Source organism: Danio rerio, chromosome 23 (genome assembly GCF_052040795.2).
Source record: "Danio rerio strain M-AB ecotype USA chromosome 23, GRCz13ab, whole genome shotgun sequence".
NCBI classification, from domain to species: domain Eukaryota; kingdom Metazoa; phylum Chordata; class Actinopteri; order Cypriniformes; family Danionidae; genus Danio; species Danio rerio.
The window spans coordinates 16257501-16281324 of NC_141043.1; the positions used below are offsets into that span (position 1 = coordinate 16257501).

Here is a 23824-nt window from a genome sequence, read left to right on the forward strand (position 1 = left end):
GTTAATCTAACCACAAGACTTCTGCGAAACATCTAATTTCTCTTTTCAGCTTTAAACACCTCGGGTGGCATTAAATATATGTTTTAAATGACATCCTAGCCTTGTTTTGTTGATTAGAGGTGTAACAGTAAGCTGAAGTACTTTATTGGCTCAGATAGAGGTGTTGTGTTTTGTAGTCACTGATCTGAATGCACTTCTCAACGCTCCGTCTCTCTGCTCATTCCTTCTCTTGCCCAAACACGCCCAGTCTCATGTCATGAGGTAGGTGTGTGTGTGTGTGAGTGTGTGTGTGAAAGAGAGAGATAAAGAGGGAGAAAGTATGTGTACGAAGACACAAATATCCATCCATCCATCCATCCTCTATCTATCTATCTATCTATCTATCTATCTATCTATCTATCTATCTATCTATCTATCTATCTATCTATCTATCTATCTATCTATCTATCTATCTATCTATCTATCTATCTATCTCTAAATATCCATCCATCTATCCATGCATCGGTCTTTTTTAAAACTAAACAAGCTTCTTCCAACAGGCTTTCTTAAGCCGCCATGTAGTATTCAAAAGTATATCTAGTTTAAAGTTCATCCATAGTTATCACTCCCTATTTACTTACTATTTACTCACCCTCAAGTGGTTATACATTTTTAAGAGTGTCTTTCCTCTGTTAAACACAAAAGAAGATATTTTGAAGAAAGTTGAAAACCTTTTATCATTGACTTTCATTGTAGGAAAACCAGTGAAAGTCGATGGTTACAGGTTTCTAGTTTTCTTCAGAATATCTTCACTTGTGTTTAACAGAAGAAAGACACTCAGAAATGTAAAATTAAACACTTTTTATTAACCTATGATTCTAGTAAGTTGATCAGAATGTACAATGAAGTAATTTCCATAACAAATACATCTGTTTTTTTTAGAGTTTATCATCAAACGAATTGGTTGCATTGTAAAAACAGAAAGCAGTCATTTTAAATGTGAAAAATATTTTATTTACTCTTTGGTTTGGCTGTTATTCAGCATGTCAGGCCATGTGTTTGGCCGTTGTTGTTTTAACTGTAAAGTAATTTTCATATAGACTAACCAAATTACACACTTGCATGACAGCCCCATCTAAGCAAAATTATAGTTCACACAGATTTGATTATTATTACTTAATTTTTAATTTTAGCAAAAAAACAAAAACAAAAAAAAAACATGTTCTTTTCACATTAAAAAGCTTCTTCAAGGTTTGCATTTTTGGCCAAAATGCATGAATTTCATTTCATCAAGGTTTTCATTGTTAGTTGAAAACTACACTGTTAAATATTACCTTGTTTTTTTTTACAGTAAAATAATGTTTCTTTACAGCAAAACACTGGCTATTTTAGATTTATTACAGCGAGGGTTAACAATGTATGTTGTGTCAAAGAGAATATTCTCAATATAATATTAATTATAATATAATATTAATATAATATTTACAATATAAAATCTGAATGTATAATATGTAGTATATGATAAATGATAATTCTTTATTTTTTTACATTTAACATTTGCAAATAAATGAATAACATACATAAATACACAAATAAATACAATTTTTCTTGATTGTTATGCACTATTGTTAAAGCATTCTACATACTGATTATTTAATCTATTAATTATCTAAGTATTTATTTATTCAACAGTGTCCCTGTTACTCATACATGTACTTTCTATATTAATAGCATTAAAATATTACAGTGTTAATTTTCAAACTATCCTATTAAAGTGTCCCTATATTAATAGCATATAAAATGATATGCAACTAAACCTAAACTCTAAAACAAACCACAGTAAGGTCCAATCCCAATTTTACCCCTTAGCTTCTATCTTTAGGAAGAGGTAGATAGCCCATCGAACAGAGATTTTTCAGGACCACACTCAAAACCAAGGGGTAAGAAAATTTCCCAGAATACACCAGCAGCAATGGCAGTATAGCTGCACCCGGAAGCAAGAACATCAACAAATTATAATTTTTTTGTCATTATTATGAGTTTTTTCAACAAACAAGCATATGCTTGAATACATCCGTAACGTAGTTCATGTTTTACAGTCATGCTTAAAAAAAAGCTAAAATAAAAACCTATATGGATCTAAAATCCATAATAATAACTCATGTATAGCAGTCCCACAACATTCTGACACTCCAATACCTTGTCAGAAAAGTCTAGTGGCTGGGAATGAGCTTTTTTGGGGGGGGGGGATGCACAGTACAGTTATGATCTTATTGCCACATTATATCGTTATGATAACATGATATTGTTGCCTTCAGTGATGAAGATAAATACCAAAAAATAACACAACTTGAACAACTACAGCAGTTGCGATCGTCTGATTTCATATGAAGCAAGAGATTGATGACGCATGATGTGCAGGTGCTGTAGTGCTGTTCCCATTTTTTAGGGGTAAAATTTGAAGCCCTTCCTCTTTTCATTTAGTTTTAAGGGCTAAAGGGAAAGGGAAGGGGTATAAAAATAGTGCCAAATTATGTATTTTTAATAAGCATTACATAAATTTAAAGTTAACCATTTTGTCACCTTAAGTTCTATAGATTAGTTTCTAATTGACATTTTTGTCAAAATTGAGTCATTGACATATTCTCATTAAATGACAACTTATTTACATTATGGGATGTTTTTTTATATAAGTTGTTTACAATTTAATAGTTTTTATTTAAACTAATGTTACACACATACTGTTTGCTATATGTAAAGCAAAAACTTTAAAGCCCAATATCTCATCATTCTGAACGCACACAGAACCTTGTAACTACAAGGTGACCATTTGTCACCAACCTCAAAATCAGTTGTAATACAACAATCATTGATTTGCATCTGGTACTGTAGTTGATTTAAATGATGTTGATGTGACTCGATATTGATATGAAATCTTCAAATGGCACAATTTCCACTGCTTTTGGGTTTAAGTGCAAACATCTGTGCAGAGCATGTACACACACACACACATGCTGCACATTACGTAAGATTGAGCTGCTTCAGAAGCCTCCATTTCTAAGTAGAGTGTGTGTCTGTGTGTGTGTAAAGTAAGTGCTCTGTACAAAATTTTGCCTTACATTTTTAGTTGAATCGAAATAACCTTAGACTTCTCAACTTACATCAATCAAACTGACTCAAAATAGTAACTTAAACTTTGTATTACTTAAACAATTTAGTTGAACTTCATTAATGTATTAAATTAATTTAATACTGCATAAACATGTGTTGACTTCACTTAACGTCATTACATTTTTCACATTGTGTGTGCTTGTGTGTGTGTGTGTGTGTGTGTAGGGAGAGACTAGAAGGGAATGAACAAGTTAGAGAAATATGAAGGGAAAAAATAGTGAGAGAGCAAGAGGAAGGAGGGGGGGGGGAGGGGGGACTCAAGGCTTTCTCAACAGCTGCAGAGAGTTTTGAAACCCCCGTCATTGTGATTTCCTCTCGCTCTGCAAAGCGCTGCACAGCACGATAAACAGTGCTCGGCACAGAGAAGAGTTCAACATGCTGCACACACTCAGACACACATTCGGGAGTTTCAAACAACATGAAACTCAGCATTTTGTTTTGGCTTGAAATTGGCTGGTTCAGTCATGCCTGTGTTCAGACACATGCTATGCCTCATGCTGCGGCCTGCAGAATATAGTACGAGCTATAACACTGAACGCTGTAGTGCTGTTTTTTTTCTAGATCAGCTTTGGGTGTTAACATGACGAATGCAATCGCATTTACAGCTCAATTCATGCCATAACATCTATTCAGCCTGTACACGTGAACGCCATAAAGGTCACTGTGTGAGTCGAGTCGGAGAGCCGAGCTAAATTCTTGACTGGGATTTTACACATGCCATTGAGCTGGGAGTGTAAATGTCATCTAGCACTGAGAGGGCATGTGAGGTTATCTGAACACACACACACACACACACACACACACACACACACAAACACACACACACACACACACACACACACAGACAGAGCAAGAGAGAGAAAGAGAAATATGGGTAAAACAAAATGTATATTCACTTTTAATTTGCACCTTAGTATTACATTCAGCAAGATATCAGATCTAAAACTGTTTCGTAATCAGTAATAACATTTTTGTTTATGTAATTAATTAATAAATATGTAATAAATGTATGTAGTTTTGTTATTAGGTTTTTGTTTATCTATTTATTTTCTCTTCATATGCCATTTATTTTTTAACTATGCAAATTATTTTATCACCACAGTCAAGAATGTTGTTGAGGATTTTGCTGGATTAGTAACATGAATGAAGAAAAAAACCACTCCTTTAATTTTTTATTATACAGTACCTCTTTCTATGGTGGCGTTAGAGTTAGAGGAAGAGAGAACAAAAACTAGTAGGAACACCTTAATGCTGCGTTCACACCAGACACGAACACGCGTCAAACGCGAGTGATTTACATGTTAAGTCAATGCAAAAGCACAAATAGACATCCTGCGGTGCAATACGCATGAATGGTGCAGCGCGAATGACGCGAAATGTGTGATACGCGCGAATGGCATGGCACGAATCAATCGTTTTGCACGTTTGACGTGCTTAATGCGAGTTTTATGCAAATCGCTTACGTTCGAAAATCTGAACTTCAGCGGACATTTGCGCCGCGTTAACCTATCAGGAGCTTGCTCTTGTGGGGGCGTGATTATGACATATCGCCTGTTGTAGGTGTCCCGGGGGAAATCCTACAGCCGACACCGACAAAAAGTTCATCAAACTGGGCTTGGCTTAGTCAGAAGCACCGCTGAAAGCCTCCGTCATCCAGGTACAGTTTCTGGAGGAGTTTATGAGCTCACAGAGCTGGATGCACCTCTGAAAGAATCTAGTGGACATGACGCTAAACGTATCGATGCTGTTTTTCAGCCTTCATAAAGCACATATACACTGTTATTTTCTTCATAAAATCCATGTTAGCCATTTAGCAACAAAGCTAGAGTCACCGGGCAGACAGAAGCCCTGCCCTTCACGCGAATCCGTTTCTGTTCTGAAGTCAATTTGAGGTGTGAATGAAGCGGTTGTTTGACGCGCGAATGAAGCGAGTAAACTCAAATGTTCATGCGGCTATTTACGCATGAATAGCATGTTTTATCGGCGCGTTCCACGTCTGGTGTGAACACAGCATTTCAACAAGCAGGAACAGTCTACAACACCCTAACAACAACAACCACAAACTTGAAATTTAGAACTTTCTCACCACAACAAACAACAAAAAAATCCTAACAACTAGGAAAACCTCTGAAAACCCTAACAAAAACAACATCTTAGAACACTCTAACAACAACAACTTAGAACACTCTAACAACAACAACTTGGAACACTCTAACAGCAACAACAACAACTTTGAACACTAACAGCAACAACAACAACTTAGAACACTAACAGCAACAACAACTTTGAACACTAACAGCAACAACAACAACTTAGAACACTAACAGCAACAACAACTTAGAACACTAACAGCAACAACAACAACTTAGAACACTAACAGCAACAACAACTTAGAACACTAACAGCAACAACAACAACTTAGAACACTAACAGCAACAACAACAACTTAGAACACTAACAGCAACAACAACTTAGAACACTAACAGCAACAACAACAACTTAAAACACTCTAACAACAACAACATAGTAACCACCTAGAACCCTTCTAAAATAACAACAGCATTGCAATCACTAATAAGACCCTTAAATACCTTAGCAGCAACCTAGAACAGCCTAGCAACCACTTAGAACACACTAACAACAATTAATGAAACATTCATAACACCCCAAAAACAACAACCTAACAACAACTTAGTAAAATTACAAAAATCTAGCAGTCACTTACTACATCCTAACAGCAACCTAACGACCACTTATAACACCCTTAAAACAATACCATATTTAAACCACTTTTAAGACCTACAAAATCTTAACAGAAACAAAGAACAAAATACCCTAGCAATTGCTTAGAACACTAACAACAACATTGGAAACATTTAGAACACCCTAACAATAACCTAGCAACAACTTAGAACACCCTTAAAACAACAACCAAGCAACTTACAAGACCCTTGAAATGGCAGAGAACACCTTAACAGCAACTTACTAACCACCTGTAACACCCTAGAAATAACCCAGAACACCTTGATAACAACAGTGTACCAACACCCTAGCAACCACCAATAATAACCTAGCATCTACATATAACACCCTAAAAAGAACTCATAACACCTTAACAGCAACCAAGTGTACCAATAACCTAATAACTACCAAAACAACTCTGAACAGAATTGCAAACACCTAGAGTATCCTGGAAATGTCTAAGAACACCCAAACAATCTCAATCTCAACTATGAACAACCACTTAGAACACCACAACTTAAACCAAAAATAATCAAGCATCCACTTACAATTCACTAGCTAAACTAAAATGCCTACTAATTAAACAAAATGGACTTGCAACCACCTACTGTAAAACCTTCCAATGGTGGCGTTGGAGTGAGCAAAAGAGAGAACAAAAACTGCTAGGAACACCATAACAACAAGCAGGAACAGTCTAGCAACCACTTAGAACACCCTGACAACAACAATCACAACCTTGGAACTTGGAACAACACCCTAACAATGACAACTTAGAAAATCCTAACAACAACATAGCAACCACTTAGAGCACTCTTAAAACAACAACAACTTAGGAATCACTTATAAATACTACCTTAGCAACAACCAAAAACAGCATATCAACATCAACAATTTAGAAAATTTTCATAACACCCTAAGAACAACAAAACAACCATGTAGGACATTCTTGAAACAACAAACTGAAAACTATTTATAACATCCTAAAATCAGGAACAGCCTAGCAACCACATAGAACACCCTAATAACAACAACCTATCAACCTAAAACACTTGCAAAAATTTTGCAATCGCTTACTATACCCTAACAACAACATAACAACCGCTTACGACACATTTAAAACAATAACAACTTTGTAACCACTTAAAAGACCCTTGAATATCATAACAACCACTTAGAACACACTAAGAACAATAATTTAAGAGCCATTCATAACATACCAAGAACAATAACCTAACAACCACTTAGAACTGTCTTACAACAACAAAGTACAAACCACTTATAACACCCTAATGACCAAGAACAGCCTAGCAACCACTTAGAACACCCTGACAACAACAACCTGGCAACAATTTAGAACACTAATGAACTAATGGCAGCTAAAAACACCCTTACATCAATTACAACTTTGCAACCACTTATAAGACCCTTCAATATCTCAGCAGCAACCAAGAGTAGCATAGCAACCACTTAATGTATCATAGCAAGCACCCTAACAACAACTGAGCAACAACTTAGAACACCCTTAAAACAACAACCAAGCAACTTACAAGACCCATAAAATGGGACAAAGCACCATAACAACAACAACCTAGCAACCACATGTAACACCCTAGAAATAACTCATAACACCTTAGTAATAACCACCAACACCCTATTAAGTAGTCAGAGAACACCCTCACAACCTCTACGAACAACCATTTAGAACACCGTAACTAAAACCAAGAATATCCAAGCAACCACCTAAAATTCACTAGCTATACAAATGGCAAAAGAAAAACAAACTATATGGCCTAGAACCACTTAGCAACCATCCATACTTGACTAGAACACCCTAGCAACAATTCAGAAGACTGTAGTAACAACAATATATACCCAACAACACTTAGAACACCCTTAAAACATTAACAATAGCATTGCAATCACTTATTAGTCCCTTGACAGCAACCAAAAACAGCATAGCAACGACTATTATCAACAACAATTTAAGAAACTTACATGACACCCCAAGAACAACAATCTAACAACCACCTAACAACAACACTTAGAACTGTCTTACAACCACAAAGTACAAAGACCCCTTAAATATTTTAGCAGCAACCAAGAATTGCTTAGCAACCATTTAGAACACCCTAACAACAACCTAGCAACAACTTCTTGCAAACAAGCACTACACCCTAACAGCAACGTAACGACTGCTTAGAACACCCTTAATACAATAACAACTCTGCATCCACTTTTTAAGATTCTTGAATATCTTAGCAGCAACCAAGACTACCCTAGTAAACACTTAGAACAGACTAATAACAACAATTTAAGAAACTTCGTAACAGCCCAAGAACAACAACTTAGCAACCACTTAGAACTATCTCACAACAAAAAACTACAAGCCCATTTTAACAGCCTAACAACCAGGAACAGCCTAGCAATGACTTACAACACCCTAACAACAATAACCTATAGCAACCCCTTAAAACACTTACAGAAATCTAGCAATCAAGCACTACACCCTAACAACAACCTAACGACCACTTAGAACACCCTTAAAACCAACCCGGGCTCATTGTGGAAACGTAGCCCCACGGACGTTTCTGCGGACCGAGATTTACGTCCCAGGAGGTACGTATTTGAGCGTTTTTTTGTTTTCGCGGATCCGCGAGAGGCCGCTGTGCGCGCTTTTCCGCGTTCTCGCGCGAAAAGCCGCCGGATCGAAAAAAAAAAAAAAAAAAAAAGCAAAAGCTCTCGTCTTCGATTTCGACCACGTTTTCGGATCCCGCCGCGTTCTCGCCCTTATTTTCCGGATTCCGTTTTTTGTCTTACCTGATTTCCGGAACCTGCTGTTCCCCGGACTCGATCCCGGTCGTCGTCCACCGCGGCCGGCTCCAGCTCCTCCTCCGGGTCCTCCACTCCGCCGACGCAACGCTGTGAGCTAGGCGGACAAACTGATTGCGTCGGGAAAGCCCTCCACTCGGAGGCGAGCCGTCGGCCGGCGTGCGCGAAGAGGAGGGGCGGAGCGGCGCCACACCGCCCCGCAGCGTTCGCTCGAAAAAAACCAAACGCGGCCTTTACGTACCTCCGTCCACGTAAATCGCGGTCTCCAGAAACATCCGCGGGGCTACGTTTCCAGAATGAGCTTGGGTTGCTTAAAACAATAATAACTTGGCAACCGCTTATAAGACCCCTTGAATATTTTAGCAGCAACCAAGAATAGCCTAGCAACCATTTAAAACAGACTAACAACAACATAGGAAACATTCAGAACACCCTAACAACCTAGCAACAACGTACCCTTGTAAATGGCACAGAACACCCAAACTAATGTAACCATAATCTCTTTTGCTCTGCGTTGTGTAGTGTAGTTAATGACGAGAGGACACCATTTTGAGTCTGCACAGAGAATGTTATTATGAGATCGGCAGCTTCAGCTCATTACATTAAATGTACACTCCTTAGTTCAAGGTAAAGGTGGAAAAGACCGCTCAAGCAATAGTGCAACAGGTATGGCTGCTTGGACTATACCACCTTGGCGTTAACCCTAGGGGGGGAGAAGAGATGAAACCACTGTCACTTTACATACTCTTTTTACATTTGTATTGTGAACACAAAACAATTTTATCTGAACAGTAAGTAAACAGGAGGAAAATATAGTGAGATCAATATACCCGAAATAATCCTGTTACACTAACACTTACTAACCACCTGTAACACCATGGAAATATCCCAGAACACCTTAATACCAACCAAGTGTACCAACACCCTAGCAACTACCAACAATAACCTAGCAATAATATGTAATACTCTAGAAATAACTCATAAAACCTTAACGGCAACCATGTGAACCAAAAATCTAGTAACTAGCAAAAACAACAGGTTTTTCAACAGGTTTGCAAACACCTAGATTACCGTAGAAATGTCTAAAGGACACCCTAGCAACCTTTACAAACAACCATTTAAAACACATTACCTAAAACCAAGAATATGCAAGCAACCACTTAAATTTTGTAGCTAGACAAAACTGCCTAGAAACTAAACAAAATGGCCTTGCAACCACCTAGAACCAGGTAGCAACCATCCACACTTCACTAGAATACCCTATCAACCATTCAGAAGACTGTAGTGACTCTAACAACACATGGAAAGCATCACCTAACAAACGACCCAGAACACTTAACTTAAATTCATCATCTACCTAAAATAATCCATAGCAACCAGTAGTAATCAGTTTTAGTTGTCAATATAGTTCAATGTCAGTGCTGATGGAAATGAACTTTGCAAGTTTACTCTGCTCTCTAAGATCTGTTTCCTGATTTTAGTGATTCATTCATGGTATTTTTACATGATCGAGCACATGTGGATGTCAAAGGGGCAATATGTGATATCTCTCCACCTGCTTGGCTCCTGTCTGGTTAGCAGGGTTAATGCCGTCCTGGTGGGCTGCTGTGGTGAAAGTTTAACAGGCTTATCTGCAGGTTAGGTAACAGTGCTGCTCTCTGCAGCCAGATAAGAGCGTTTACACTGGCTCTGTCGATCACGGCCAAACTGGGTCATATTTCTGCTGTGTGCAAGCAGAGTCCTGTTACCACGCAGCCCTCGGCACACACTATGACACACGAGTCAAACACTCACAACTGTGGGCATTGAAGCTGTGCATACACTACATCTTCAGGCACTGTCCTGTTGTCTTCTAGTTTGCTAAGGCATTTGCTACTATAACTGCTGCTTAAACTTTGAACAGCCTCCTCAATCTGAGTATTGTAAATCTGAGTAACTTATCCTGCAGCATGCCTGCAACGGATACTTGAAATCATGGACTTGATTGTGAGGAAAGGTGAGCTGTTAGTCATTTAATTCATCAATTTGCACCAAATGATAACAGAAAAATGAAATTGAATTTATGGAGAGAAAAAGCATGATCTAAATATTTGTGGATGTGGTCGGTATGCCACCAATATAAAAGCTACATAGCAACAACTTTGAAAAGAAAACTACCCACTTAGTAGAGTCTAGCAAGCACCTAGCTCAAACTAACAACCACTTTGATTAATCGAAACAACCACTTAGAACACGCTAACAGCAACAATTTAAGAGACAAAACACCCCAAGAATAACAACCACTTAGAACTGCCTTACAACAACAAAGTACAAACCACTTATAACACCCTAATGACCAGGAACAGCCTAGCAACCACTTGGAACACCCTGACAACAACAACCTAGCAACAACTTAGAACCCTAACAACAACCTAATGACAGCTTAAAACACCCTTACAACAATAACAATTTGCAACCACTTATAAGACCCTTCGATATCTTAGCAACAACCAAGAGTAGCATAGCCACCACATAGTGTAGCATAGCAAACACCCTAACAACAACCTAGCAACAACTTAGAACACCCTTAAAACAACAACCAAGCAACTTACAAGACCCATAAAATGGCATAAAGCGCCTTAACAACAACCTAGCAACCACATGTAACACCCTAGAAACAACTCATAACACCTTAGTAACAACCAAGTGTACCAACACCCTAGTAACTACTAAAAACAAGTTTTGCAAACACCTACAGTAAGTTACCCTAGAAATGTCTGAGAACACCCTAACAACCTGGATTACTCCACCACTTGGAAATTAACCTAGCAACCAAATATAACCAGAACACGCTTGTAAAGCATGCAACCATGTAAAACACAGCGCTAACCACCTGTAATACCCAAGCAACATAAATAAACTATAACATGTTGGCAATCATCCAAGAACAACCTAGCAACCACACAAAATACTCTACCACTTGGAAACCATGTGGAACATGCTTGCAAACAACAAGCACAATGTCCAACCACCTACAGTAAATCACAGAAGTAACTACATGGAACACCAAAACAATATACTATTGCTAGAGCATGCTTGCAACCACTAGAAAAAATTCAGCAAATATCCAAAATTCATCAGATCTATCAACCACCTAGTGCACTCTGTCACTTTTTAGCCTTTTGGAAACACCCTAGCCATTAAATATAACCAGAAGATGCTAGCAATCATTAAGAATAGATCAGGAACCATCTAAAATCACTCACAAGTACCAATAACAACCTAGTAACCACTCTGAATATTCTACTACTTGGAAACACCTTAGCAAGAACAACTTAGCAAGCAACCAGTAGAACAAAGTAGCCATTATCCACAATATTCTACCAACCACGTAGAACACCCTAATGACCTCTTAAATGCCATTGTCTTGCCAGCAGAACTCTTAATTTTAGTTCTGTAAGGATTCTGCCACTTTGGTCTTGTTAATTCTTGTTTTGGTGACAGAATAGTCCTTTCATGTCTTCCATGCTGTGGTCAACTTGAGTTTTTTCAGGTTGGGCACTCATTTGTCCCATCATTGTCAGTCTTTGTCATTGTATGAATGCGTGTCCTCGTCCTATCCCCACCAACTGAATGTGACAAGTTCACTATATTGCAATTACATTCTAATTGATTCATGACAAAATATATACAGTTGGAAAGGTCTGAGATATCTGAATGCATATTATACCACAGTTTCTTGTTTCATATGAAGAGTAACCTGTGGGACTGTTTGCTTTTACATTTTTAAATGCTAATGTAGTCTAAACATAAAGCAAAACAACCTATTCATGATTTGAAAGCATAGAATTTATAGTTTTCATATTCTGGACAGATTAGCCATTGTCCAAAAGACCCTAGCAACCACCTGTAACACCCTAGTAACTACATTACAACAAAACCAAACACCATAGCACCTGCATAGTGACACTCAATCAAAATGTGAATAACGTTGACTGGTGGAAATAGTCTTTGTAAGTTTATACTGTGCTCTGGTTTTTGGTGACCTCTCGAGAATGTGCCTCCCAGGATGGTTATTATTATAAAATGCATTTTAAACATTTAGAACACTCTAACAACAACATAGCAACAACTTTGAACATCCTTAATATGACAAACGAGCAGTTTACAAGAATGGCACAGAACACCTTAACAACCTACCAACCGCCTACAACACCCTAGGAACAGCCCAGAACACCTTAACAACAATTAAATGTACCAACACCCTAGCAACTACCAACAACAACGTGGCAACCAGCTGTAACACCCTAGAAATAACCCAGAAAGCCTTAACAGCAACCAAGTGTTCCAACAACCTAGTAATTATCAAAATCAACACTGAACCAGTTTGAGTACCACCTAGAGTACCCTAGAAATGTCTAAGAACACCCTAGCAACCTCTACAAACAACCACTTAGAACACCTTAACTAAAACCAATAGTATTCAAGCAACCAATTAAGCGACAAAAGCATAACAACAAAACCAAACACCACAGCACCTGCATAGCAACATCAAGCAATACCCTAGAAATAGCCCAGAACACCTTAGCAACAGGCAAGTGTATCAACAGCATAGTAAGTACCAACAACAACGTAGCAACCACTTGTAACACCCTATAAAACCACACAGAATACTCTACCACTTGGAAACCATGTGGAACTCCCTAACAACCAAACTTAACCTGCCTAGTAACTATCAATAACAATGTAGCAGCCACCTGTAACATTATAGAAATAACCTAGAACACCATAATAGCAACTAGATGTACCAACAACCTAGTAATTACCAAAAACAACACTGAGCAGGTTTGTAAACATCTAGATTACCCTTGAAATGGCCAGGAACACCCTAACAACCACAGCACCTGCAAAGCAACACCCTAGAAACAGCCCAGAACACCTTAACAACAACCAAATGTACCAACACTCTAAGAATTACCAACAACAACGTAGCAACCAGCTGTAACACCCTAAAAATAACCCAGACCGCCTTAATAGCAACAAAGTGAACCAACATCCTGGTAATTACCAAAAACAACACTGAACAAATTTGCAAACACCTAGATTACCCTAGAAATGGCCGGGAACACCCTAACAACCTCCAGGAACAACTACTTACAATATCTTAATTAAAACCAAGAATATCCAAGCAACCAATTAAGCAACAAAAGGATAGCAACAGAACCAAACACCACAGCACCTGCATAGCAACCCTCAAGTAATTTGCGAATAAGTGTGGAGATGATCTTGGTAAGTTTATACTGCGCTCTGTTTTTGGTGACTCCTTTAGTACTATAAATGTAACTTGAGAATGTGCTCCACAGGACGGTTATTACGAAATGCTCTTTGGCAAAGTTGATGTTTGGCAGTATTTCTTATTCTGTGGTTCTCTCTTTCTCTCTCTGTCTTCAGATCTCTGACATGTACTCTACCGTGTGTAAGACCCTGAAGAGGAAACACCAGCAGGGTCAAAGCCAGGAGGAGAACAGGCCGACAGTGCCAACCGCGTCCCAAGGGGAGGATCAGGGGGCCACGGGATGGCCTGCCGCTGGCGCTACGGGGGAAGAGTCGTGGGGGAGGAGTGCCACTCAGGAGGAGCACTGCTACGAACCTGTGGGTGAGAAAACATGGCCTAGGGGGCTTGCAGTAGAGTCGGACCCAGCCTACGCCACCATCGATTCCCACCGGAAAAGAGAGAAGCTGGCCAGCAACACCTTAAAGGCCAAAAAGAAGGCTGCACCGAGTCCCGGCAGAGCTATGACCTGCGAAAACTTTTACGAGACTATTGGCGACGTGAAGCAGGGAGCAAATGCAGCGAGCACCACCACTATCTTTACCTTTAACGACGGCATGGAAATGTACGTTACTGGCCTATAAAAAGCCAATTGAAACACCTACAGAGGACAAACTGAAGTCCCCTTGTTTTCGACAAAGGAAAGATACACAGCCTACAGCTGCCAAACACACACCAACCTACGTAATCTGATGACCAATGTATATTTATTGGAGAGCACAATCAGTTGCAACACTCACACACACACACACACACACACACACACAGAAAACAGCAACAACCCTAAATTGGCTGAATCAGGCCTACAGTTGGGCAGTTTTTAAAAGGCCAGCTGAATCCAGGGATCTAAACTGTATTTTTCACTATGCTACAGCAGTCTCTACACTTCATAATGTGATTTTAGAGTTTTTTATTTTTTGTTTGCATTTTTTAAAGTGAAATATCTAAACAGTTTTAAGCCAAGATACATTTGCTTGAGAATTAAGTCATTCAAAGTAAAAATTACTTTTATTTTGTAATTCTCATTGTCAGAAACAAGTTACTTTTCTGGTAACTTCACTCTAAAAACGTTGGGTTGTTGTTGATAAACAGAACATTGGGTTCGTTTTTTTCAATCAAACCTAAATTACACATTTTACCCCAATGGTTGTGTTTGTCCATATTTGACCTGAGTTCATTGGTTCCCATATCATAGAAAAATGCTGGGTTATTGTAACTTAAAACTGAATATGAAAAAAATATGGACAAACTCATCCATTAATTAAAATGTGATTTAAAAACTTAACTCAGTTTGGCTTTGTCCAAATTTGACCCAATGTTGCGTTATAACAATCCATCATTTTTATAGTGTTGTATCTAAATATGTTATTTGATCTAAAAAAGTCATCATGAAATCAAATCTGACAATTCTTACTTTATTATTTATTTTTTATATAAGTTATTCATTTGTGCCATTTTTTTTACGTTCATACATTATAAAAATGCTGTGTTGTTGTAACCCAACATTGGGTCAAATATAGACGAACACAATCACTAGTTTAAAAAAGTGTCATTTAAATTTATTTGAAAAATTAACCCAACAGAGAGCATCATGGTGGGTAGCATGATTGCCTCACGGCAAGAAGGTCGCTGGTTCGAGCTTTGGTTGGGTCAGTTGGCATTTCTGTGTGGAGTTTGCATGTTCTTCCCATGTTGACGTGAGTTTCCTCCAAGAGCTCCAGTTTATCCCACAAGTCCAAAGACATGCGCTATAGGTGAATTGGGTAAGCTATCTGGCTGTAGTGTGAATGGGAGTGTATGGGTGTTTCCCAGTGATGGGTTGCAGCTGGAGAGGGTATCTGCTGCGTAAAACATGATGAATAAGTTGGCGGTTCCTTCTGCTGTGACGACCCCAAATTAATAATTAAGGACTAAGCTGAAAATAAAATAAATGAATGAATGGTTGTGTTTGTCCATATTTGACCCAAGTTCATTGGTTCTCATAGACTATAAAAATGCTGGGTTATTGTAACCCAACACTGGGTAAAATATAGACAAACCCAACCTATTGTGTTAAAAAGAATGTGATTCAAAAACTCAACATTGGCTTTATCCCTATTTGACCCAACGTTTGGTTACAACAACCCATAGTTTTATAGAGTGTATCTAAAAATGTTATTTGATCTAAAAAAAGTCACCATGAAATCAAAACTGACAATTCTGACTTTATTATTTATGGTGTTTTTTTATAACTTATTCAATTGTGCGCATCAATTTATTCATTTATTTTTTTACATTCATACATTATAAAAATGCTCTTTTGTTGTAACCCAACGTTGGGTCAAATATGGACAAACCCAATCACTAGTTTAAAAAAGTGTCATTTAAATTTTTTTTTGAAAACTGAACCCAACATTGGGTTTGTCCGTATTTGACTCAACATTAGTTTATGAAAGCCCAGTGTAATCTTTAATAAAAATATCTTCCCATTATTCTATTTTGACCAATAGCAACTATCCAACAATCCAATCAGCTCTTGAAGAAAAATGTATTCTCTCCCTACATTTTATTCTTCTATAAGAAGCCGTTTCACTCGAATTATTGTCATAATTGGTAAGAAAACACTAGCACAACTTACATTTATGACAACATTCAGGGGTGCGTTTCCTAAATAACGACGTAACTCATGACTGAACTATCATAGTACGATGTATAAACCATAGTTGATTTGTTGCAGATCCATTGTTTGAATTATGTTAGTTACAATGTAAAACGTTCATAATAACGCTCTAATTGCGGTGGAGTAACTATTTCCCCATATTTTTTGTGCAAATAATAATGTCTTACACGCACACCTTTAAAAATAAAAATTAAAAACATGCACTCATTTCCATATTAATTGAAATATATGTAAATGGCACATATGAGGATTATGTTTCCCTTACAAATATTATTGAGAATATTCCATATTCTATTCTAAAACATAAAATCACTTACAAAAGCTAACACATATTCTAATCACATATATAAATTGTTAATGGTTGTAGTTTACAGTAGGATATTTATTAGGAAATTAAAAACTATTCTACTTAATAATAATAATAATAATAATAATAATAATAATAATAATAATAAATTATTATTATTATTATTATTATTATTATTATTATTATTGTTATTATTGTTGTTGTTGTTATAATAATTATTATTATTATTATTAATATACAAACCACTGCAGAAATGTTCTAACCAACAAGCCCATGTCACATACAGTACAGATACATTTCCTAATAAATAGCCTACTAGAAAGTAAATAGCTTTCGTTATGAGCCATGGCTCTGTTCAAAATGGCATAAAAGTTTTCAAAGTGCACTGCGAAGGAAGCAGAATTGTCAACATGAAGATTCCTAAAACTGAACTGTAAAAAGTACTTTGAAAGCAAATTACACCTAAGAGGTGTAAGATTTTAATGCTTTTTAATCATTCCAAGTTTAAATGTTGGAACAGTCTAAAGAAATATGGCATAGAGGGGAGTATTTGCAATAGAAAAGAGCCAGGAACTATGCTTCTAACTACAGCTCTAGAGGTGTAGTTGCAAAGTTACAGGTTTGCGAAACAGTTTGAGAATGTTCGTTAGAACGATAGATTTGGGAAACGCCAAATCCCCGAGCTATGTTTGTAATGATGAAACTTACAACCATAGTTGACTAATGATGGTTTTGGAAAACGCACCCCAGCCCGATCTTAAGAAAGTTGTCAGAAAAGTGTCTAGTTTCTGCAAATTCATACATTTTCATTTGTATGAAAATGAACGTTTTTTTAAAAGGAGGTGTTCCATCAAACCCAATATTTAACCTTACCCCTTATTGGGGGATGAGCAAATAGTACTAAAATTACAAATTAATTGGAATGAGGCACTAAATCAAAACGTTATGAGTTGGTGTGAGATTGACTTGTGATATCATTTTATTATCATATGTCGTGTTTACTGACTTGAACAACCTGTCAATTATATGAGATTCACCAATAGCAAACTGCCACTTTCCAACCATTCAATCAATTCCTGACAATCAAATCTAAGCCCTGCCCGACATGTTGTCTTGTTTGAGTAGCCAGAAAAAACTGATACCACTGTCCATTTTAAGCTGACTTTAAGAAGTTTCCTTTTCAAATAAATGTACCTCAATTTCAGAAAGTTTAGATATTTGTTTTGTAAAAGCAAGCCAAAATATTAATTTAAGTAAAGACGTATCGATCCACACAAATGATTTGTGTTGGGACAACATGAAGAAAATAAGTTGATTTGAAAGTTTTTTTGTTTTTTTTTTCGATTGAACATAAAACAATTCAGTTTTCCCAAATGACTCAAAAATTGTTTGAGCTCATTTTCAATAAGCAGTTTGAACAAACAGAAAAGGACATTTCTTTGAGTGTAGGTAGTAAAATAAGCATTTTTGCAGTGTAATGAAAAAGCAGGGTTCAAATCACTTTAACTGTATAAACCCACTGTAGCAGAGCTTGGATCAGGATTCACACACACACACACACACTGTTGTTCAATCTCTCTGCCGTGTGAGTTTTACCTGCACATTGACACAGGGATCACATGAGACGTCAGCTTAACCTTAAACACACCCGACTGGTTCTCTCAGCTGGAGACTGCCAGCCAGCACCACAGTGTTAGTTTAGCTTAAAACACACACACACACACACACACACAAAACAAGTTAACTTCTCCTTTTTTACACGTTAGGCATTTTGTATGAAGTGTGACAATTTAGGTGGTGTACATATGGTATGTGTGGTCGTCTTTTCAGTACTAATTACAGCAAGGCCCAGATGGAATCTGCTGATTTTTAAATTTTTTTTATTTATTGTTTGCAATTACTTATTTTGAGAAAAATTCTGCAGGGTTGTTTTTATGGATTTCAAGTGAATAAATGGAATTGAGGGCAAGCTGGCTAACCAAACACATTTGAAATTAGTATTGCTTTATATGATCAAATTCTGTAAGATTTTACAATTTGTATTTTAGAAAGCTTTTTTTATTATCTTTTATGCTCTCTAACAGAAGATTTTCATTATAATACTACAGCAAATTAGTAGTATTGTAAAATGATAATACAATTTATAGATCTAGTTTTCTATTTAAATAGATTTTCAGATGTATGCTGATCATTACTCATATACTTTAGTGTCACTTGAGTCAGCAAATATTCTAATATGCTGATTTTATTTTCAAAAAACATTTTTCATTAAAAAGTTTGTTGCTTTATATTTAAAAAAAATATCAATAGCAATTTCAATGTAATAAAAAAAGTAACATTTATTCGAGAGATATTTTTGCAAGTAATACAAATATTTACACTGTACAAAAATGAATTTAAATTTTACGTTGACTTAATTTACCTTAGGCAGTTCATTCCGCTGTGGCGACCCTAGATTAATAAAAGGACTAAGCCGAAAATAAAATGAATGAATGAATAAATTACCTTAACAAGTCATTTCAACCTTACCTAAAACATCATTAAAAGAAATTTAAAAAAAGTTGAAACATTATTTAGTAACATTGTAATGACTTACGTGTTAATACGTAAAACTTTGATGAATAAAAAGCAATGACTTCAGTGGTAGCATATATCTAAATATTACAACAATGCAATAAATATATACGCTCATGTGCCACTTTATAAGGTATACCTGTCCAACTCCTCATTAACGCAAATTTCGAATTAGCCAATCGCGTGGAAGCAACTTAATGCAGACATGGTCAAGATGATCTGCTGCAGTTCAATCAGATCATCAGAATGGGGAAGAAAGGTCATTTAAGAGGCTTTGAACGTGGCATGGTTGTTGATGCCAGACGTGCTGATCTGAGAATTTTAGAAACTGCTGATTTACTGGGATTTTCACGCACAACCATCTCTTGGGTTTACAGAGAATGGTCTGAAAAAGAGAAAGTATCCAGTGAGGGGCAGTTCTTTGGGTGCAAATGCCTTGTTAATGCCAGAGGTCAGAGGAGACTGGCCAGACTGGTTCCAGCTGATAGAAAGACAACAGTAACTCAAATAACCACTTGATACAACCGAAGTAGGCAGTATGCAGAAAAGCATCTCTGAATGCACAACACGTCCAACCTTGAGGCAGATAAGCTACAGCAGCAGAAGGCCACACCAGGTGCCACTCCTGTCAGCTAAGAGTAGGAAACTAGCTCACCAAAATTGAATAATTGAAGATTGGAAAAAAACGTTGCCTGGTCTGATGAGTCTTGATTTCTCGCATTTAGATGGTAGGGTCAGAATTTGCCATCAACAAAATGAAAGCATGGATCCATCCTGCCCTTCATCAACGGTTCAGGCTGGTGGTGGTGGTTTAATGGTGTGAGGGAGTTTTTCTTGGCACGCTTTGGGCCCATTAGTACCAACTGAGCATTGTGTCAATGCCTCAGCGTACCTGAATATTGTTGCTGACCTTTATACTCTTCTGATGGCTACTTCGAGCAGGTTAACGGTCCTTGTCTACAAAAGCATGACTCATCTCAGACTGGTTTCTTTAACATGACCATGAGTTCACTGTATCTCAATCCAATAGAGCACAATAGGGAGATTTGCATCATGGATGTACAGCCTACAAATCTGCGGCAACTGCCTTATGCTATCATGTCAATATAGACCAAAATCTTTAAGGAATATTTCCAGTACCTTGTTTAATCTATGCCATGAAGGATTAAGGCAGTTCTGAAGGCAAAAGGGGGGTCCAACCTAATACTGTGTAGTAAGGTGTACCTAATAAAGTGGCCAGATATATATTTTATTTTATTTACATATTTTCTGTGGGAATTTTTTTGGTGTGTGTTTGTGTGCAGATTCCATGTGGGCCAGCTTAAAGGTCACTTTATGGCTGTTTAAGTGCATTAGTTCTTAAATTTCCTTTATTTTTCTCTTATTCTGTCAAGCATGCTTCTTCCACCCAATCGTGTACGTTTCCGGTAGTTTTTAGCGAAATACTACTCACTTCTCACAAGATTTCACAAACTTTGCAATATTAACAGAACAGAAAGTAGGGAGAAAAACAACAACAAAACACTTCTCTGGATGCCTCATCCTAGCTAGTTAACATGTCGATTTCAATGGGCATTGTTAACATCCGAGTATTATGAGGCATTGGTGTGCTGGAAAATTGTGGTGTGAGTAAAGAGGGCAATTAAGGCTTCCAGTTGGGCCAGCGACCACTCTCGATCCACAGATCTCAGGTCAGTGTGTGCCAGCACTGCTCCCCGGCTCACTGGGCCTCCGGCTGGCTCAACCCTCCATGAAGACAGTGTCCAAGGAAAACACAGCGCAAGGCTTAGGGTTGCTAGCAAATGTCTTTTGGAAGGACGTCTCATATTCTGGGCCCGTCCGCGTGACTTGATCCTATTGTAAACAATGCCTTTCCCACATGCATTATGGGAGAAAAGAATAGCACGAAGCAAGGGGTTTGAAATAATACTACTCTAAAAAGCGTGCTTGATTTTACTACAAATCTACAGGAAAGCGATTTTGGGATTTGAGACTTGGGCCAAGATGATTAGCTCAGGGATGGATAGATAAGAGGTCATTAAGGGTAAACAAACCAAGATACTGTTCCTGTCACATACACAACCTCCAGTGAGAAACGTTGGGTTTTAATATATACATATATATAAATATACATAGTAAAGATGAAAGATTTTTACGGCACTCTATTTTCTTATAAAATTGACTCCACTCGTAGCGACGTGTTCCAAAAGCTACTATCACTGCCATTCACGTGTTGTGTTCAAGTAGGCTGCAACGATTTCCTTGCTTGCGATGCATGCTACTGCGCTTTTTTCCGTCTTTATCCTCTCAGATATAATGTTTAATTTATACCCGTGCCTCACGCTGTAAGACATAGTGCCAAAAAAAAACAATACAGGTCACCAAATGGGACGCCACTGAGAGGTTACGGATCTTCTCAGGGAGCACAAAGCACATATCTGGTCCAGGACTCATTCAAAATTGTGGTACAATTGGTTTTATATTCGCACATTCTGACTTTCTCCTTAAATAATTTTGGTAAAGTATTCTAAATAGGGAAATCATATTAGCAGCTAATGACTATCAAAGTACAGCATTGATCACAGTCAATAAATGGTGCTAATGTCAATAAAAGTCATTCTTACATGCGATTTCAGATCGAATATTCAAAGTAGCGTGGAAAACAATATAGGAAGCATTTCATAAGTTGTCAATGTTGAATATAAAACCAACTTGACCTCAATTCCTCCAAAACGGCAGGGATCTGGTCGCGGAACAACTCCCCGCTGTTATTAAATTGTGTCCTTGACGTTTGCCATATTGAGGGAGGAAGTGTGCTCCACTTTAGCGTTGGCTCGGCGGTTCCTTTCTGTTCTTCTAGCACAGGGCTCGCTTTGTATAGTGGGGCGGATCGGCGTTTTTGATGTTGTCGCTTCTGAGAGAGAGAACCAATGGTCCTGTCGTGCACATTGTTTTAGTGGAAACAAGACTTTCAGGGTGTGACTTGTACAGATTGAACAAGAGTTTATTGGTTTTTCCTGACAATGCTTGTTCCTTTTGAAAGAGGCTGAGAAATGTCATGCCCGAAGTATATTATATTTATGTGTAAATACAATCTCGAATAAACTCCATCTGCTTGCATTCAACAGACGTTTATCGATTCGGTGACGCTTTAAAAGAAACGGATGTTCTATCGTAACGAGACAGACCAAATCGCATGTATATAGAGCATACTGCAATGCAACATAAGTATATTATTATTATTAAAAAAGAAACGCTCTGGTGTTAATGTTTTAAAGAAAGGTTTCTACTTCTGCTGTGTAGGTTGTATGTTGTGAAGTGTGTGCGTATAGTAACACGGCTTCCCCAGCATATGTCCTTGGCTTAATCGACTTTATGTGTGGTCCACCCAAAAAGTGTAACACAGAGTATGGTGTATAAAAAAACAAACAAAAAAACTAACCTAAAATCTGTTTAGTAATATTCTGTGCAAAAAGATTGTAATGTTTTTCTATACAACAAAAAAAGTCATTCGTATAAATATTTGTTTTTACTTTTTTAATAAAGTTGCACCTTATGACTGGGTTGTGTGTTTATTGTTCTACTGTAATATTATTATTATTAAACTAAGGATTGAAAAGTGGATTTGATTTTAAAAACACTCAGGGTCTCTATTTAACAATCTACTGTAGGTGCAAAGTCTAAAGTGCATGGGTCATTAAGTGTGTATCTGAATCCACTTTTGCTATTTTAAGGGTGGAAAAATAAGGTTTGCGCCCGAGCGCATGGCCTTACAGTTGTGCTTATTCTCTTAATGAGTTTTGGGTGTATTTTGAGCATAACGTGCATTGAACGAGTCTAAACGTGAAAATTAGGCTTGCGTTGGTCTGAAAATAGCAACAAAACGCACCATGCACACCTTATTGCGCCGGGTGTATGATAGGGCCCTAGATCTTTGAAAGTTGTGAATATCAAATCGCACATAAGTAAATCATACTGAATAAGCATCATAATGAACTACCTTAAGACATGCGGCAAACTGCTTGGAAGCATTAAAAGTGTAAAAGAACAGGCCCGTAGCCATGAGGCCTGGTGAATAAGGTAGTGATTTTTTCACAAAAAGTGGATGTTTTTGCAGTTATTCGCATAATTTTCTATTTAATTATGAGGTTTAAATACTCAATTTATTGACATTTTATTCACAATATTAGCTGAATTAGCTCGTCAGATGGTCATCAAAACCATTTCATGGTCCCAAAAATATTTTCTAGAG

At 37.4% G+C, this 23824-nt stretch overlaps 1 protein-coding gene and 2 long non-coding RNA genes across 3 annotated transcripts in view; 1 reads left to right on the top strand and 2 right to left on the bottom strand.

The window, feature by feature from the left end:
• LOC100005368 (uncharacterized) overlaps positions 1-16870 on the top strand; it is a 145483-nt gene extending 128613 nt beyond the window's left edge. Inside the window, exon 7 of the mRNA XM_087306754.1 lies at positions 14152-16870. Coding sequence (XP_087162880.1) covers positions 14152-14616 — 465 coding nt within the window. The 3' untranslated portion in view covers positions 14617-16870. The remainder of the gene's footprint in view (positions 1-14151) is intronic.
• Positions 5683-11809, bottom strand: LOC147831255 (uncharacterized). The gene is made up of 4 exons (XR_015523353.1): positions 9784-11809; positions 9570-9736; positions 9033-9204; positions 5683-8431 (listed from the first exon to the last, which is right to left on the bottom strand). It is a non-coding gene; the product is annotated as an uncharacterized LOC147831255 (long non-coding RNA).
• A 329-nt stretch (positions 16871-17199) lies between the features above and the next one.
• LOC147831256 (uncharacterized) lies at positions 17200-23130 on the bottom strand. The gene is made up of 3 exons (XR_015523346.1): positions 20636-23130; positions 18036-20269; positions 17200-17963 (listed from the first exon to the last, which is right to left on the bottom strand). It is a non-coding gene; the product is annotated as an uncharacterized LOC147831256 (long non-coding RNA).
• Positions 23131-23824: the final 694 nt, after the last annotated feature.